This window comes from Anguilla anguilla, chromosome 8, assembly GCF_013347855.1.
Source record: "Anguilla anguilla isolate fAngAng1 chromosome 8, fAngAng1.pri, whole genome shotgun sequence".
Taxonomy (NCBI): Eukaryota; Metazoa; Chordata; class Actinopteri; order Anguilliformes; family Anguillidae; genus Anguilla; species Anguilla anguilla.
Window position 1 is genome coordinate 24,289,531 of NC_049208.1, and position 19,526 is coordinate 24,309,056.

The 19,526-nt window shown below is 43.3% G+C and overlaps 1 protein-coding gene across 6 annotated transcripts in view; it reads right to left on the bottom strand.

Annotated features, from left to right (window-relative positions):
- LOC118234697 overlaps positions 1–19,526 on the bottom strand; it is a 71,646-nt gene that overhangs the window by 36,515 nt on the left and 15,605 nt on the right. For all 6 annotated transcript variants that reach the window (XM_035431430.1, XM_035431429.1, XM_035431432.1 and 3 more), the window contains 15 exons: positions 19,422–19,462; positions 19,025–19,099; positions 18,745–18,769; positions 18,351–18,371; positions 17,984–18,049; positions 17,448–17,587; positions 16,979–17,095; positions 16,458–16,515; positions 15,978–16,025; positions 14,600–14,662; positions 14,364–14,503; positions 13,948–14,073; positions 13,780–13,837; positions 13,512–13,592; positions 12,610–12,777 (listed from right to left, as the gene is read on the bottom strand). In XM_035431430.1, coding sequence (XP_035287321.1) covers positions 12,610–12,777; positions 13,512–13,592; positions 13,780–13,837; positions 13,948–14,073; positions 14,364–14,503; positions 14,600–14,662; positions 15,978–16,025; positions 16,458–16,515; positions 16,979–17,095; positions 17,448–17,587; positions 17,984–18,049; positions 18,351–18,371; positions 18,745–18,769; positions 19,025–19,099; positions 19,422–19,462 — 1,227 coding nt within the window. The remainder of the gene's footprint in view (positions 1–12,609; positions 12,778–13,511; positions 13,593–13,779; positions 13,838–13,947; positions 14,074–14,363; positions 14,504–14,599; positions 14,663–15,977; positions 16,026–16,457; positions 16,516–16,978; positions 17,096–17,447; positions 17,588–17,983; positions 18,050–18,350; positions 18,372–18,744; positions 18,770–19,024; positions 19,100–19,421; positions 19,463–19,526) is intronic.

A 19,526-nucleotide genomic window follows, 5' to 3' on the forward strand; every position in this document is an offset into this window, starting at 1 on the left:
GGATGACCAAAGAGGTCCAACTCCTGCTAAAAGCCCGCAATATGGCTTTCCGGTCCGGCAACACAGAGTTGTACAGTACGGTCAGGTCCGACCTGAAGAGGGGCATCAGAGACGCCAAAGCAGTCTGCAAGCGAAGGATTGAGAGCCACTTCGACAACTCAGACCCCCGTTGTGCATGGCAAGGTATACAGCACATCACCAATTATAATAACAACAGCAACCCGACCACCAGCAGCAGTGCCTCACTGGTGGAGCAGCTCAATCACTTCTTTGGCCGCCATGAGGTGGAGAGAACAGAGACTGTTATTCCCACTGCTCCAGCTATAGCTTCCAACAGCCAGACACTCATCATGCTAATGTCACACGCACTCTCCGTAATGTCAACATATGGAAAGCAGCTGGTATGGATGGAGTTCCAGGACGGGTTCTCAGAGACAGCGCTGCCAAGTTAGCTGACGTATTCACAAATATTTTCTACCTATCCCTGGCACAGTGCACTGTCCCCACATGCCTAAAGACATCCACAATAGTGCCAGTCCCGAAGCAGACAGCCATAACCTGCCTCAACGACTACAGGCCGGTCGCATTAAGACCAATAATCATGAAGTGCCTGGAGAGACTGGTCCTTAAGCACATCAAGGCTGCCCTCCCACCCACACTGGATCCACACCAATATGCATACAGAGCCAACAGATCAACAGATGATGCCATTGCCACTACCCTCCACACTGTACTGCTCCACCTAGAACAACAGGGAGCTTATGCACGGCTGCTGTTTGTGGATTACAGCTCTGCATTTAACACAATCATACCCAGCAGACTGGTCTCCAAGCTGTCCGACCTAAGCTTCGAACACATCTGCCTTTGGATAAAGGACTTCCTAACAAACCGGCAGCAGTCAGTCAGGATGGGCTCCCACCACTCTCCCACTTTGTCACTCAGCACAGGGGCTCCACAAGGCTGTGTGTTGAGCCCCCTCCTCTACTCTCTGTACACCCATGACTGTATACCAACCCACAAAATGAACACAATCATCAAATTTGCGGACGACACAACAGTGGTGGGGCTGATCATTGAGGGCGATGAGTCAGCTTACAGAGAGGAGGTACAGAGGCTAACAGACTGGTGCTCAGAAAACAACTTGGCACTCAACACCAGTCTCCAGTTTCAGGTTCCTGGGCACCCACATTTCAGAAGATCTCACGTGGACAACCAACACAAACTCTCTGGCTAAGAAGGCACAACAGCGGCTTTACTTTCCAAGAACACTCAGGAAAGTCAACCTGCCACAACAGCTGCTAGTGTCCTTCGGAAGATCACCAACACACATCTGCCTGCTCTGGAAGACATCTACAGCTCCCGTTGCCTGCGGAAGGCATCCTGCATCTTAAAGGACCCATATCACCCCGCCCATCACTTGTTCGTCCTTCTGCCCTCAGGAAAGCGCTACAGGTCCATCAAAGCACACACTACAAGATTAACGAACAGTTTCTACCCCAAAGCAATCACCACACTGAACTCTGCACTGAAAGTACGCCCCCCATAGACAATATTTATTCATATTCATATTTATTTGTGCAATACCTATATTTATTCTGTGCAATACTGGTATTTATTGTGAGCTGTATGTAGAGTTTTTATTATTCCTTTTTTGTATCTTTTATATTTTTATTACCTTGTTTTATTTTGTATATTTGAGCTCCACCCAGGCAGTGCGCCTGAATTTTGTTGTACACACCAGTACAATGACAATAAAGAAATTCCATTCTATCCAAGCCCTCCACCCCCTGTTTCGCCACATTTTCTCTCCTCACAGACTCTGAAGTTTCCCAGCTCCTGCTCTCCCACCGCCCTACCACCTGTGCCCTCGACCCTATCCCCTCATCTCTCCACCAGGCAATCACACCAGACATCCTCCCATTTGTCACCTCCCTCGTGAACTCCTCCCTATCTTCTGGATGTTTCACCTCATCCTTCAAGAGGGCCCACATCACCCCACTGCTGAAGAAGCCCACACTAGATCCCTCAGTCATCCAGAACTACCGCCCGGTATCTCTCCTTCCTTTTCTATCCAAAACTCTTGAACAAGCTGCATATAACCAACTCTCTGCTTTCTTCTCTCAGAATAACCTGCTTGACCCCCACCAGTCCGGCTTCAGGCCTGGCCACTCAACAGAGACTGCACTCCTCTCAGTCAGTGAGTCACTCCATGCAGCACGAGCAGCCTCCCTCTCCTCTGTCCTGATTCTCCTAGACCTCTCGGCTGCATTCGACACTGTGGAGCACTCCATCCTCCTGTCCTCCCTGGCAGCAACAGGGATCTGCAGCACAGTCCTTGACTGGATAGAGTCTTACCTCTCCGATCGTTCCTTCCAGGTTGCCTGGGCTGGTAAAGTATCGCCGCCCGGTCCCCTCGGCACCGGAATTCCCCAGGGCTCAGTCCTCGGTCCCCTTCTCTTCTCCTTATACACTAGATCCCTTGGCCCTGTAATCTCTGCCCATGGCTTGTCCTATCACTGTTATGCCGACGACACGCAACTCTTTCTCTCCTTCTCCCCATCGGACACACAGGTCCCTGCCCGCATCTCCGCTTGCCTGAGGGACATCCAGAGCTGGATGGACAATCACCACCTGAAGCTCAACCCAGGTAAGACGGAGCTAATCTTTATTCCTGCTCTAACCTCTCCCCTCCTCGATTTTTACATTTCCCTAGGGGACACCTTAGTGACATCATCACTCTGTGCCAAGAATCTCGGAGTGATGATGGACAACAGGTTGTCCCTCTCCAAGAACATCGCAGCGGTAAGCCGGGCGTGCAGATTTTTCTTGTATAACATCCGGAGAATCCGCCCCTCTCTCACCACCTACTCTACCCAGCTCCTGGTCCAAGCAATGGTACTATCCTGCCTGGACTACTACAACGCTCTTCTGGCTGGACTACCGGCATCTGCCATCAGACCCCTGCAACCCATTCAGAATGCTGCAGCCCCGTCTGGTCTTCAACCTCCCTAGACACTCCCACGTCACTCCCCTGCTCACTACCCTCCATTGGCTGCCTGTTATGGCTCGCATCAAATTTAAAACATTGGTCCTAGCATACCAGGCAGTCAAGGGATCAGTCCCAGCATACCTCCACAAGATCTTCAAACCCTACATGCCAGCCAGACCCCCCCGTTCCGCTACCTCAGGACGCCTGGCACCTCCCCCTCTTCGCACCTGCGCTTCCCGAACACGTCTCCGGTCTGTCCTGGCCCCACGATGGTGGAATGACCTCCGCGTGAAGGTCAGAACAGCTGAGACACTGACCCACTTCAAGCGACAACTGAAGACTCACCTCTTCAGGCTGCACCTCTCCCCATCCCTCCCTACCTCCCTGTAATCTCTAAATTAACTTTAAGCTTAGGGTTGTAACTAAGTAGCTGTTCGTAGGTGATTTAGTTAATGCTCTCGTCTTTTCTACTGCTTGTATTTTTGCATAGACCGCGTTGTTGCTGTTCTCGTTTGTGTTCGTATTAATCAGTTTATCCTTCAGGGTCCAAGTTGAACTATGCGGTTGTTCCCTGCACTTGGAATGGTACATCTCTCTAGGGTTTTCGACACACTTGTTCCTGGTTATGGTTATACACTTTGTTGTACGTCGCTCTGGATAAGAGCGTCTGCCAAATGCCTGTAATGTAATGTATTCTATAATGCAGAGACTTTAAAACAGGTGTGATACGTGCTCTCCTTCTGGTCCTAGTTAAGACCCTGGTGGCAGCATTCTGTATTAGTTGTAACCAACCTATTGTCTTTTTGTGTAGACCAGAAAGGAGTTACAGTAGTCCAACCTGCTAGAGATAAAAGCATGCATAAGCCTCTCTTAGCTTGAGAGAGAAAAGGCCTGACCTTGGCAATATTTTTTAGATAAAAGGCAGCCTTGGTCACATTCCTAATATGGACGTCAAAGTTCAGTTCGTTATAAAAAATGACACTGTTTTATACTGATGAGGCTGATAATAATAATAGATTGTATCAGCCATTATTATAATGCAATATATATATTCAGCACTTCAGTATAAGGGTACTCTTACTGATTGTGGGGATGAGGCTTGTGAGTAATTAGACACCAGAGGTAGATTTTGATAGCTTAATAAAGTGTGAAGTGTCAGCAGTCTTATTAGCTCACCTTAACACGACTATATACTTAGTTCTCAATAACAATTACGTTACACAAACATAGTTTAACTCTATATATTATTAATAAGGCATACAGAGTTTACAACTCACACTGATGCAATTAATCCAGGGGAAATATTCACAAGAAAAGTTGCTTGAGATGTCCTAGTAAGGAGTTGCTTCCATCTGTTCAGAGATGTGCCTACTCAGGGGAGCTACCCACTTTAATAGCTGTTCGAGTAGTTGTCTCAGGGGAAGTCAGGAAATAGGTCTTCCTACCCCACAGGTCTTGTTTCTGAGTTGCCTTGATAAGAAAGGTGCAGCTGGCGGTGACGTCCTTTCCTTGCTTCGGGGCTGGCTACCGTCCACGTCTTGGACTCGCCTCCTCCCTACGGCCCCTCCGTCCCCCCTCCTTGCTCTGCTGTCCTAAGTAAGTTCGAGCCTGTGTCCCTTGCTCATATTAAAGACATAGTTTCACATGCTAAGCCGACCACTTGTCCCCTGGACGTTGTTCCTACATGCCTATTGAAGGAAGTGTTTGACACCGTAGGCCCTACAATTTTACTCATTCTGAACAGTAGTCCAGCCAGTGGTTCTGTTCCCTCTTGTTTTAAACATACGGTAGTACATCCTATTATCAAAAAGCCTAACCTTGATGCAACTGTTCTTAATAATTTCCAGCCTATTTCCAAGCTGCCTTTTTTTAATCTAAAGTCAGCTCTACTTAAAGTCTCCAATGACCTTCTGCTGTCTCTAGACTCTAGTAAATGTGCCATACTAATTCTACTAGACCTTAGCTCTGCCTTCGATGCAGTAGACCACAACATTCTCCTGAACCGTCTCCAGCACCAGGTCAATATCCAGGGCAGCACCCTCCAGTGCTTCGCCTCCTACCTAACAGATAGATATTTTTCTGTCATAACTGGAAACCTCTTCTCCTCCTATCACCTGTGGTGTACCTCAAGGCTCCATTTCAGGGCCCATATTATTCGTCCTGTACATGCTTCCTTTAGGCTCTATTTTCCAAAAGCACAACATCTCCTACCATTGCTACGCAGATGACACTCAGCTATACCTCCCATTAGAACCTGGTGATAGTAATAAGGACACTGTTAGGTCCCTCATTGAATGCCTCCAGGAAGTGAAATATTGGATGGCAAACTGTCTCCAAACAATGACAGCAAAACTGAAGTAGTCTTATTTGGACCCTCCAACTCTATCGGGGGTATAGCAAATCACTTGGGGCCCCTGGCACCTAACCTTCATGCCCATGCCAGAAATCTTGGTGTCACCTTTGATCTAGCTTTAAAATTTGATAAATTAAAAATAATAACAATATCACAATATAATAAAGATAAATTGTGAAAGGTTGCTTTTTCCACATTAGGAACATCGCCAAACGTAAACCGTTCCTCTCATTTAATGACCTGAAGACTGTCACTAATGCCTTAATTTCCTCTCGGCTGGATTATTGTAATGCTCTGTATTTGGGAATTAGCCAGTCATCCTTGTCTTGCTTGCAGCTGGTGCAGAATGCTGCTGTTAGATAATTAACTGGTACCAGGAAGAGAGAGAGCATCACACCTGTGCTGGCGTCCCTACATTGGCTACCGGTCAAGTGCAGGATTGAATTTAAGGTTCTTTTATTTGCTTTTAAAGCATTACATGGCCTGGTGCCCCAGTACATCTCTGAGTTCTTCTGTCTCCTCTCCAACCCCAGAACCCTCAGATCCTCGGACCAGCTGCTCCTGGCCGTCCCTTGATCGAGGCTAAAGGGAAAGGCTGATCGTGCCTTCGCAGTAGCCGCCACAAAGCTTTGGAACAGACTACCATTTTTAATTAAGTGTTTCCCCTCTGTGGACACTTTTAAGGCTAAACTCAAGACCCACTTGTTGTCTCAGGCTTTTGAGTGTCCAAATCCTCATAAGGTTTTATGACGATTTACTTGCTAATCTTCTGTGTTTTATATTTTCCAACTGTTACTTTACTTATTTAACTATGTATGCATATTGTTATGTTCTCTCTACTGCTTTTTTGCTGTTACCTGTTAAGTTATTTTATTTTCGTATGTTATTTTATTGTACAGCACATTGGTCCACCTTGGTTGTTTTAAATGTGCTTAATAAATAAACTTGATTTGATTTCTCCTTATCTGTTCTAGTCAGGCCTTGTTTAAATCACACCATGCATATTGGACATTAATTTGCGTCACTTTAGGTTATCACACTCTTAATATTCTTCTAATACAGGTTAAAAACAACATGTTTATCACTTTGCTGTCTATTCGCTGAGTCAAGCTAAGTCCTGTTTCTGCTGAGTCACGGTCGGGGCCCCCTCTTCAGCCCGGACTGCACGCTATCTGCCACACACCACACTCAAAAAATGTCAATTTTCCTCCTCTAAACTTCATCGTTCTGTAATGTCACAGAATGTCTAAAATACACTCCTACAGACACCCAGGTTTTTAGCCTGTGGTTTGATATTTCGTGACAATGATTTAAGTTGTGTCACCCCTTTCTCTCTTGGGGCCTTTGCCCTGAGCACCAGTATTTCAGTCTTGTCTTCGTTCAGCTGGAGGAAATTCTGTGCCATCCACACATTGATGTCAGCGATACAGCGTATAAGGGTATCAATGGGGCTGAGATCATCTGGCAAGACTGAGACATACAGCTGGGTGTCATCCACATAACTATGGAAGCTGATGCCATGCTTGCGGATGATAGCCTCTAATGGGAGCATATACAGACTGAATAGTAAAGGCCCTAAAATCGAGCCCTGGGGCACACCACATGTAATATGCACTTTGTCTGAAGAGTGGTCACCGAGGGAAACAAAAAAAATCACGGTTTATTAGGTAGGATCTAAACCAATATAAATCTGCGCCAGAAAGGTCGACCCAATTATGCAGTCTGTCAAGGAGGATCTCATGGTCAAGGGTATCAAATGCTGCACTGAGGACTAGCAGGACCAGGACAGATATCCCTTTTCCATCAAGGCATTTTGAGGGCCGGTTCGGAGCCGGTGCCTAATCACGAACCAGTTCTTTGCTTCTCGACAGCAAAAGAACTGGCTCTCGGCCAGGAAAAGTGGTTCCAAAGTGGCACCAACACTTGGCTGGTCTAGAACCAAGAACCGCTTACATCAGGGGCTGGGGGCGGGATTATTGTGATCAACCAAGACCAACTAAAACTTTGTGACCGCCAGGTAGAGTTCGACAGACAGGAAAACGTAAACTGATTTGCAACTTTATATGAAATAGGCGAAATATCAGTAACAACCTGTACCTAGTTATGTAGGAAAACATGTCCTTGTTATCCTCCAGTGGTTATTTTTTCAGTACTTTCACAATTTTTTTCTGTGCCGGCAAATAAGTCAGAGGTGGATCAGCGCTAGCTTATGGTTGCTAAGGGGACATGTATCGACCCCATTGAAATGAATGGAACTTGACAAATTTGCTAGCATACTGTTTAAGTGTCCTGTCTTGGGTATTTGAGGTTAATATAAGAAAGGGTGGTTGCTATCAGCACTAGGAATCTAGGAATCCGTACATATTCACTGTTGTAACTAAAGTCGCAGGATGCAAAATAGCCATTGGGAAAGCGGTTTGAAATTATGAAGCAACGTCTGCACCATTTCATTCATACTAAAAAAAAAATGTGATACAGAAAGTGAAACAGCAGACAAAATCCTAAACTTTTACAGATGTAACATTTAAGCTAACAATGAATGCAAATACTGCCATAAAACTGCACAATCCATAAGTGACATTTCTATTGGCAAAATTAAGTCAACAGAATTAACAAATACTAAATTGTAATTGCCTGATTTATACTTTGTCACATGATGCTTTCAACAAGTGTTGTATGACAAATGACATTTGTCACACTCTGGTCGTGCACCTCTAGAATTCTGTTATTTTGCAGACAACGTGATACTTTGTCACGGAGTGCGATTGGACAGCCAGATCGAGCTGTCCCTAGACATTTGGGGGCCCCTTCAAAACATTGGCACCTTCTGATTTTTTTTCCATATCTGCCAAAGGAAGGTGAGAAGGTAGGGCCTTGGATGAGTAGGCGCAGTGCCTGATCTGCCCAGTGAGACTGCTCTGGGTAGATGGGATACCAAAATTTGTCAATGGATACATTTTTTTTGCCCCACTTCATTATTTTGGTTTTGACCGCTGTTGATAATCGTGGGGGATAAGAGGAAAAACTGTCGGAATCAATAAAATATTGTATGTACCATGTAGGGACAGATGTGGTTAATCAAGTCATTGAACCGATTAGCCACCATCCTAAAAGTTTAAATGCCTGGCTTCCTCCAGCATGTGGTTAACTAGGCTAGAACACATTCACCTTGTTTTGCCCTCGTTTATGTGACTGACAAGCCACTCTTTTTTTCTGTTCATGCCATTTTTCAATAAAACAAAGGGAAGATTAAATTTTTTTTCCTCCATTTCTCAATTTCACTGGGGGCTGCCATATTTTCATATATATACTCATCAGAAGTTTGGCATCTTGTTACCACAGAGACAACGGAAACCTCTGTTTAAATGCACAACGTTGTGTGCCACCTTAATATTTGCCACACGATTCAGGCTTCAATGCAAGAAATACTCAAAGTATAAATCAGGTTTTAGATGTAAATTGACATCACAAGCTTTGGATTTGGCTACTTGTTCGCAGCAAGGCGTTTTGTCCACGGTTAACTTCCTTCTTCAGTAGCCCCTGTTAGAAGGGAGTTAACCGTGGACAAAACGCCTTGCTGCGAACAAGTAGCCAAATCCGAATGATTCAAGCTGAGGTGCAGTGCATTCTCATCAAGTTCATGAGGGCTTAGAGCTGTCCCATTGTCAAAACAACTTTTTTGAGAGGGCACGTGTGGACTTTTGGCGTCCGTTATCTACCTTTACCTACCCTCTTGTTAAGTCCGCATCATTGCAGACTAAGGCCGAGGGACAACTGGCCACTTATTTTTCTGAAACTTCAAGCACTTGTTAGGCTACTGATAATACAGCAAAACATTTCATCTGTGATTTTTGCCTTTTTCCAGTTTTGTGATTTTAAACAACTTTGCCATGACTGCTCTGTTACCCAATATTTGACAAATTGACAAATATGCCCAGCTGCATTCACGCAGTAATTTTATTACACTGCATGAAGCCGTGATAAATAAATAAAAATTTTCCTTCTCATAACCTCCCCCTCTCATTTTCCTTTCAAATGTCATTAGAATTCACATATTTTAAGTTTTGTAAAAAAAAAAGAAAAAAGAAAGAAAAAAATCATTCAAAAAATTTAAAATGACAAACGCTTGCCAGCACATGTCCTGGCAACATGTAGTTCCTTTGTGCATGATCCCAGTGGTGGAAGACCTCTTCTGGTTCCACTGTTCTTCTGTTGACAAATTTGAGGAGGGTTGCATCTTCATCTCTCAGCAATTGGTCACGTACTGGGTGATGTCAGAAGTCTTGTCCCATTTCACCACTTTTATACCTAAAGCCTGTGTCAACTCGTGGTCTTGCTTGTCCCCGGAAATACACCAGTCTTTGAATCCATAGTCCAGAGGGCTCCGTTTGGGACTGCGGCTTAGAAGAGGGCTACCCAACCCTGTTCCTGGAGATCTAACATCCGGTAGGTTTTCCTTTCAACCCTAATTTCGGACATCTGATTTTAACAATTAGCAGCTCAACGAGATCTCTAGCTACTGAATGAGGCGTGCTTTGTTAGGAATGAAAGCCTAAAGGATCACCAGGAACACAGTTAGCAGCCCTGATTTAGACAACAGTACAAATCCTTTCCATAGGGAGTAGTTAGCTGGTCTCCCAGACTTTTCTACTCTTAGCCCAGTTTTCTGGGAGTCCAAATTTAGCTGGGAGTGTCTTGCATCACTTCCATGGATGTCATACCCTTGCATCGTTATCTCCCGAATTTAACATCTATATAGTAACATACTACACAGTTACACTAGACTCCACTTTCCTTCCTGTTCTGACCACATTCTCCCTGGCCACACAGAAACAAGAGCATATTGGCCAGCCCCTTGAATCACCCAAAACCTTTTCTATGAAACCAGGAGGAATGCATGACAAGAAACCTCCAAGAACCCTCACTTGGACACAAGGAAGGCTGTAAAGACCTCCCATTGAACAAATTTAACCCACCTCTGGCCCGATGGTTATGTTGTTAGAAGTGGGTCTAGATTTAAATTATTTTGAGAACAGTATTACAAGCCTTGACTGCAGCATTCATGATGCTTGTTCAACTTAGCCTTCTGTAATTTTGACCATTCTTATGCCCCTCAATGCATCCTCTGCAGCTGCATGACCACAGAATGTGCTGCAAGGATCTACTTGAGCACAACCTTATAGTCTTGGTTCATGAGGACCACACAGTGACACGATCCACACCAGTATCCAGCGCCTCATTTCCCTGAGAACTGTCCCAACGCAAAACCTAATTTCATTTTAGAGCAATCCAATTGGCATCATCTGTCCATTGGTGCCATATTCAAGCAGCTTCCTGTCTCCAGTATGAAGACTTGAGCATGTCTGCTTGGTGGCTGTACCCATGGTAGCAATGGTACCCGGAGGAGCACGTCACAGCACCGCCATCCTGGAGACCCATGCTATTGTTTCTTTTCCAGTGTCTGAGCTTTAAGAGCTTTTGGTTCCCTGAACAAACTTTGCAAGTCTAAACGTAGGAGTTGCATTGAAGCACTGATATTGCATATAGCTTCCTTCTTAATGATTTGCCGAATTTTCCACTATGGGTATCATATTCAACACAGACATTGCTAAATATGATTACAAATACAACTTTGCCAGCCTGCTGGGTCTCTCATTCAGTTAGGGTACCATGCCGTGCAGCATGGATGAGCCCCATGATCTTTGACTCGGACCAGGCCAGTGCCGAATGTGGCCAGAAGCATGCTAAGGGCAATGCGTAATTGGCAATTGCATCAACCAGGGTATGGAAGGTTTAGTCAGGTAGGGGTCTGTCTTTCATTGCTCACTAGAAATCCCCATTGGTCAAATCGGGTGCCTGTTGACAGCACACCAAAAGCTGCATATGAAATGCCTTCCTCCAGCTCGACTATGCAAGCTTGGGAGTGGGCCATGGTGAAAAGAAGCAGGCTGATTACACCACATGTTTCAAAGCAGAAGCTAGGATGTCTTCTCTCAAAAATTGGCAGCGAGGAATGCAGCTACAAATGGTTAACTGGTCATGTTCAAACCCACGTTGGACACCAAATAAATAAAAATAGGACCAGTCACCCAAGACTACGGACATACTTTGCATTAACCTGCTCCTCATTTGTAATCTTTATACCCTAATACTTTTGAGTTCACCTTGATAAGGTCTTGTGGGAAAAGGTCCACAACTTTTTAGCACCTTGACCATCAACTTGATCAGGGGATGAGGGGCTATTGCCAGTACCCAGGTAATGCAACAACTATCACCTGTGGTACTGTTGCTCATTAATCAGGTGAATGCACTTGTTTCTCTTACACTGCAAGACACTGGATAAGGATTTCTGCTGAATTAATCCCTCACTTGCTATGACCCCTGATTGTGGAACTACTGTTATGGTCAGAAATGCTGAAACAATGCTTTTAAAAGTCAACTGAATGCATTTCTTTTTTTGATTGTGCTTTAAAGTAATCTCTCAGTCATGCACTATGGTCTCAACCACATTGCCTCTATGCTGACTACAGGGTTTTTCTGGCATGAAATGAGTCTTTGGTGTTACCCATCATTGGGGTAGCCTTGCAGTTGCTCATAGGGTCATCCCACATTGTTCACATTGAACCGTTTCCCATTTTTTCCCTTCACTTCAGTTTTGCTTTGGTGCACTCCAAAGATTTCTCTTTATGGAGCAAAAACCCTGGACTACATACAGATCATCTATATCATTGACCCTTTTATGTCTGGCCTCCTCATTCTCATCGGTGGAAGCACCAATCAGTGGCCTCAATGATAATTTAGCACCTGCCAATGTCCTCTGAGGATTCAACTCGGCAGAATTAACATGGGTTTCAAGTTCCAACTGTCCAGAAGCCGTACAATCGAACTGCCCAGACATTGTACCATACACTGTTCTTTGACCTTCTGAAGCATTCTGTAAATTGCCAAGTCCACTCATAATGATCTCAACAACATTAATGCTTTAACTGAAGGGAGTGTATGAGCTCATGTCTCCATCTATATTAAAAAATAAAAAATGGAAAACCACTTACAGGTTCCTGCAATAGCAACATTTTACATTCTTGGACAGAGCACTATAGGGTCTGATTCAGGGTAGCTCTTAAAATGGATCAGGAAGTGAAATTTACTGAAGTGTCAAAAGATGAAATCGACTAAAATTCAAGACAAGTGCAACTCAGGCGAATTTCACAGTGAAATACAAGTCTGAATACTACATGCTGCACTAATTGTATAATGCCGTACTGACCAATCACAGGCTCTTGCCGTTCCTTGTTCTTCAGGTAGTCCCACAGCTTCTGAAAGGACTGGCTGGGTTCTTCAGGCTCTGAAGACTGCGCCAGGTGTCGTCCTGGGTTTGAAGATTGACGTACGCACTTTGACTCTGAAGACAGGGCTGGCTTTTGTGTCTTTGGGACTAAAGAACAGAAAACGTAAAGTTCAGTCTATCAGAAAAGTTTCCTGATAAATATTTCAAACCATTGCATGAAGCATACCTGCTCCTTCTGATTGAACACAGAAATTAACATACAATTCACACATTAGGAGTACTTGGTGATGGTTTATGATTAAAAAGTGGACTTACAGAAAATGGTATATAAGCAGGTATATAAGCAATTATATAAAATCTCATATAGATCTTATGGTTACTTGATAACGTACCAAAAGTGTACTTTTAAAAGTCTATATATCCAAGTGTACGTTGTTTCACCCCATGCCATGTTCCTGTTGGAATGTAAGCTAGAGGAGATGTACACTACAGCTGGAGTCTATTAAGTGCTTTAGGGGATTAGAGGACCTCTAGGCCAGCATGGTCAGCCTTGGTATGGACTCCCTGATCCTAACTGATGATTGGCTTGGAATGGAATCTTTGCATATGGTGATTAATTTAATCTCAAAGGCTGAAACAACAGTTATTGGTCTCTGAAAACTATATGAACTATGTAATGGACTTTATATTTTTGAAGCCTGTACTTGTACCTCTTCCTGACTGGTCGTATTATTAAATCATATAAAGGAGCTCCTGACTCTGTCATTTGTTATCTTTATCTTCAACACCATCATTTTTGTTAAGAAATTCCTACATTAGTATCAGCAGGTAGTCTCTCCACCTTTATATACGGTCACTCCAGTTGTTAATCCCACACTCACCCAGTCTTTGTCCAACGGTCACGAGTAGTGGAATGCAAGTCTGGATTTTCTCTCCCGAGACTGCCTGTAGCTTCTTCAGTGCTGAAAGTGGACAACAAGACACAAGACATTTCTGTAATTAAACACAGGATTTAGTCAATCCTGTCATAACTGTCATGAGAATTTAATTCACAACACCGATAAAAGGCGGCGATCTAATTTTAATAAACATGAAGGGGAAAGATGAGGGTGCAATACAAGGAGACCCCTGCCCCTTTCACCAACTCACCATTCACAAACTGTGATGAGTCCACTTCTTCATAGATGGCCGGATCCACTTTGATCACCTTAAAAGGGAGAGGAGAGTGGTAAAACATTAACACACACACACAGACACACACAAATTGAAGGAGTATTATTCCTGGGAGGAGGGACACAACTAAAGGAGATATTGTACCTGGACTCTGCCAGAAGAATCAATCTTCTCCGCTTGAGATGCTAGGTCAAGCATCATTGCACCATAGTGGGCATCATAGTGTTTGTACAGACTTTTACTGCCTAGGGAAGAGGGATGTGCAAGGTCCTAAAAAGTAAATACAGATGGTCATTCCCTCACATGTCTGAGCTGCTGCAATGAGAATTAAAGACGTATCATCATATCATCTCTTCTGCAGAATACCGCAAAATCCTGAAAGGAATGCAAAGTCCTGCCAGAGTGTTTGACCTGGGCATTTTTTTTTAAATGAACCATTCCTTCACATCCAATGTTCCTAACCAGCATTTTGAGCTCAATCACATGTATAGAAAGAGCCCTGGGGGTTACTGAGGCACATTGGGATATCAGATTGAAGCGCTGGTCCCTACTCCACTCACCAGGTAGTTGAAGACATGGTCAAAACCAATAATGTGAGCAATGACCAGAGGCTCTCGCACACTCTTCTTGCAGAGCAGACACAAGTATCCACCAAACTTGTTGCTGTCCGTCCTTTTATACCCCACTAGGAAATTCATTCCTGTGGAATTCAGTCACCACAGCATCATAACATTGGACAACAGCTGAACGAAATTTTGTGTTCTATGAATGTCTTCTTGAAGCTGGCTAGACTTACCAATCAAGGGGTATTTCCGGCTTGGGTTACTATGGTACTGCTCCAATTTTGTCCACCTCCTAACTACAAATCAGACAAATGTAAAAAGAGACACATACAAAAGTCAGAAGCTACTGGAGGTACAGTAAGGTGTACTGGACCACATTATGGGTGGAACAACCATGAGCTGACAATCACTGATGAATTTCAGCCAGTCACTAGGCTTTGAAATCTTTTGGCATACAACACGGCCATCCATCCACAACAAGTCCAAGGCAAAATAGTTACAAATTAATTTCACACATGCTTTATTTTAATTACATAAGGAACAGCTTTAAATTACATTTTAAATAAATATTAATTTAAAAATCTGACAACAAAATTAGATAAAATACTTCAGGGTATTCCTGCGATTAATGTAGCAGGTGCAACAGCAAATGTTTCTTTTACACTATTCGCATTCAGCATGTATCTGCAAGGTAGAATTTTGGCTATTCTAGCCAAATTCCAGGATTGGGGTCATAAAGATCAGAAGGCTTGAAAACACAGCCGAAAAGACAATTGCCCTGCAATATGGAGATTTCCCTGGGACAGTCTCGGGACCTTATCAGCCCGCCGGCACTAATGTGGTCACCCAGTGTGTCAGTTCCCTTATCTTTAGTCAAAAGCTTGTGTTAAAACCACTGACAGAAAACAAGCCTTGGGAACTCTGCCAACCATGCATAAAACTCAGAGAATAGCATTCTTTAGAGAACAGCAGAACGCTCTCCATTATGACATGAATTAAAGTATAATGGATTGAAGTCTCTGGTTGTCAGGGTTATTTCTTCAACAGCCATGAAAGCCGCCCACTTCTGGGAAGATTCACCACTGTTCCAAATGTTCTCCATTTGAAGATAATGGCTCTCACCGTGGTTTGGTGGAGTCCCAGAGCCTTAGAAATGGCTTTGTAACCACTTCCAGACTGATATTTCAATAATTGCTTTTCAATAAGGTGAATTGGTTGATTGGGCAACTAAGGAGGGAATTACAGTTTTCATATAGGTGTTTATCATTTAATTTAATAAAAAAAATTTTTATCAAAGTATGTGTTTTGCATTTACTCCAGGTTCCCTATGCCTAATGTTACATATTGTTTAAAGATCCGAAACCATTCAGTGAGACATATGCAATGATAGAGGAAGTGGGCAAGTACTTTTTCACAGCACCGTATATAGTGAGATATAGCTTGCTCAAGAGAAGAACGGTAGAGTGCTTACCTGGGAATCAAACCTGCAACCTTTGGGTTACAACCCCAGTTCCCTACCCATTACCACAGTGCAGCCCAAATGTATGGGCAAATGCTACAGTAACTAGCCTGACACCACTGGAGTGAGCAAAAGGGTAATTCCAAACTTACCTCTGAGCCTCTCCTTCAGCTCCTCTTCCTGGCACAGTTCCCTCATGGCTATTCGTTGACAGGTAAGACACAGGACGACAGGGGAAATTTAGCAATAAAGGACAAGACAGAAGATAAAATGTTCAAAGACTGCAGCCCCTATCTTTCCCAAGTGGGGCTCCGTTTGCATTAAAATGCTATAGAACTTTAGATCAAGATCTTTTTGACTGCAAATTCTTCCCTTAAAGGGACTAGACTGGATGCTTTGGAAATCAGAACAATGATGTTATTGAACTCACAAATTTAGATTTTAGTTGTACTTCATAGTTACATATAGTTCTGTTCCGTAAAATTCACAGAAAAATCACTTGCACTTAAATGGTCTTAAACGTCCACAAAACACACTAAGTGGTAAAATGGCAACTGCTCTCCTTTGTGCAAACAGACTAAAGCCAGCATATCTAGCGGAGAAAATAAGAGGGGGGAGGAAGCAGCACTTACCTGGTATGTACGGTGTCACTTGCATATGGTTAAACCACTTCTGTGGCATGTCAAGCAGCTGTTTGTGAAATAAAAAAGGATCCAAATCCAAAGGCAAGCTTGACAAATTCATTAGTATGGCAGAAACAAACAGTACAAGGTATTTGCTTGATGTGTCAAATAGATGTCTGGCTTCCCAAATAACTTTTACAAAACTTTTATGGACAAGTGTACAATTTTCAATGAACAGTTATAGTTACTACTTTGACATGGCAATCGTTTCAATACTGTTCAGACACATTTTCAGTCTTCCGCAAATACACTTGTTCGTGGGCAACAGAAAACAAAGAACAGTTCCCCTTTTTTAATATTGTGGTAATCTTGAAATTGTTTAGGAAACTGGGGCATATAGATCCCTTTCCATTCATTTTCAGATTGTGAATACTTTTTCTGATTTCCAGGGACAATGGAACCGACTCCAGCTGCTATAAGCCCTACCTGCAGCGTGGGAACCGTGACCCAATACAGGACTGCGTACTTACCTGCAGCATGCCCATTCCCTGCTCCTTCTCCACAGCTTGCACCTGTGGCTCCAAAATAGACAGCATGTTCTGGGATGGAATCCAGCCAAAATGGAGCCGCTCTGGATCCATGAACGCCTGCCAACAATAACAATGAATCTTTATCTTTTGCATTAAGACTAAGTACAAAGCATTTGGCCCATTCCTAATTTCCTCTTATTTGTCACACTGAACATGCCACACTGAATGGTTTCAGATGTTTAGAATAATTGCAATATTAGACAAAGGGAACCCAAGTAAGCACAAAACACGTTTTTTAAACGATCATTTCATTTATTTAATGTCACATATCACCATGTGAAAAAGTAATTGCCCCTTTAATAGCATCACCTTTAGCATAACTGTAACCAACCGCTTCCTATATTTTGATATTGCTGTGGAGGAATTTTAGCCCACTCTTCTTTGTTCAGAACCTGAACAATCTGCTCACCAAAGCAAAGAAGCAATGATCAGAGGAGATCAGGTGTGCCATGATGACTTTGCTGGTGCACTTGTCCTGACAGATGTGGCACAGGTAGATGGGTGGCTTTGCGGTCTGTGTGTCAATGCAGGCTGTTACTAGATGGAGTCCTGGAAAGGAGAAATGAGGCATCCTAAATAACTTGGATTACTACATGGACAAGCAGACTTGGGTCGGTCTAAAAAAAGCTCTTAAGAGGCAATTGTTTTTTTTTGCTGCTACCACCAGCTAGTATAAACCACAATGTGGGTCTGTCGGTCACTGTAGGTCGGTCCACAATGCTGAACCACACATGTGCAAATATTGTGAAAATACACAGTACTCTATTGACATTGCCAATTGGGGGAGATGCCGCTATGTAATCCACAGTTTGTGCATGTTTGGACTAAAAAAAAATTTTTTTTATTTTAAAACACAGCTGGCAGTTTCACCTGAGTGACGGTGATTGTAGCAACTTAGTCTAGAATTAAACATTTAGGGCAGGTTCAGCATTTCAGTCCACTTACCAATTATTGGATCTTTCTTATGCGGATTCACAATGTGTTCATACACCACTATCTGCGGCACAGGCACTGTGAACAAGATTAAGGAAATGGGGAGATTTTAACTTCAGGGAATTTTAGCGGTGACCTGTAACACCCATGTAGACAACCCCGCAACATTAATCTGAGCATCCACTCAAGTCTTGGAACATACATGGAAATAAAGTCAGTCTGCAACTGAAGACTGAATAGACCAGCATGGACGTGACTCTGTTCTTTTCTATGTTTAACAGTGCGGTTTAAGTCACGTCCTCCAGGTACTCCTCTTATGCTCCTTCCATCATGCCCGCCTCCCCCCCCCCGGATAAACCAGACGCACCAATAAGCCTACCTGCTGAAGCACGGTGCAGCTCTTCATAACCATCAAAGGGATAAAAAAAGGGGAAGAAATGTGTTAAATATACATTCAAGAAATATTAGCACTTGGAACTTAATGTCAGTTAAATACATTTTTCATTTTTTTTTTTTTTTTTTTTTTTTTTTTTCTGTTTCTGTGTACAGTACAAATGGACCGCATTAGATTTTATAATCAATGATATAACCGTGTGACAGGAGTAGCATATCCACATACTTTTAGCTGACTATTTCATACTGGTTTACAAAAAAAAAAAAAAAAAAAAAAAAAAAAAAAAAAAAGCTGCACCAACCAACACCCACCTTGCCATCTGCTCAACTTCCCTGCTAGAACTAAAATAAAGGACACTGGGCAAAAACCCTGACAGTACCTGCTTGAAATAGGCATTCCACTCTCTTGTGCAGAAACAGGACAGATCACCCAAAAACAAGACATGAAATTTAAATTTAGTGAGACATACACATGGGCAACATAAAAATACAAATGCACAGAAAGCCACTGTGTGTGTGCGTGCATATAAACATGTGTATGGCATACACCTGCATGTGTTCCAAGTATACACTTTTTTCTACAAAATGGAAAAAGTTATGAACGATCATCTAATACTAGAATACAAAACCCATTAGAGGGGAGAACAGCCGGAAAGGTACCCGCTTGTGCTTGACTCCGCGCACGTGCTTTTTGTAATCCAACATGCTGAAATAACAGGCTCCTGGGCTGCAGACCTGCAGGAGAGGAAACTCCAAACTAAAGGGCCAAGCATGACCAACACAGACGACTAAACGAGCAGAACATTTCTGCACCCCATGGCCCAATCCCCTCAGCCTGTGCCAAGGGGTGCCAGTGTGCACATTGCTACATTTTCCCCTTCACAACTAAAGTTAATAGTAAACTGTTAAAAAAATTAAGAATCTGCCCTTGGATAACCACATATCCCATCAGTTGCTTATTATAATATGTAAGGCTATCTGTGGACTGCTGCACCATTTCAGCTTCTTGTGGAAGCAAGGAGGGGAAAGGGGGGAAAAAAAAAAACCCACAACATACCTGGCATGAAATTCTTCCATGGCTTAAAGCTGTCCTTGGACCTGCAGAGAGCAACAGACAAAAATAACAAATCTCTCACACATACTTCAGGGGGAAAATAATTAA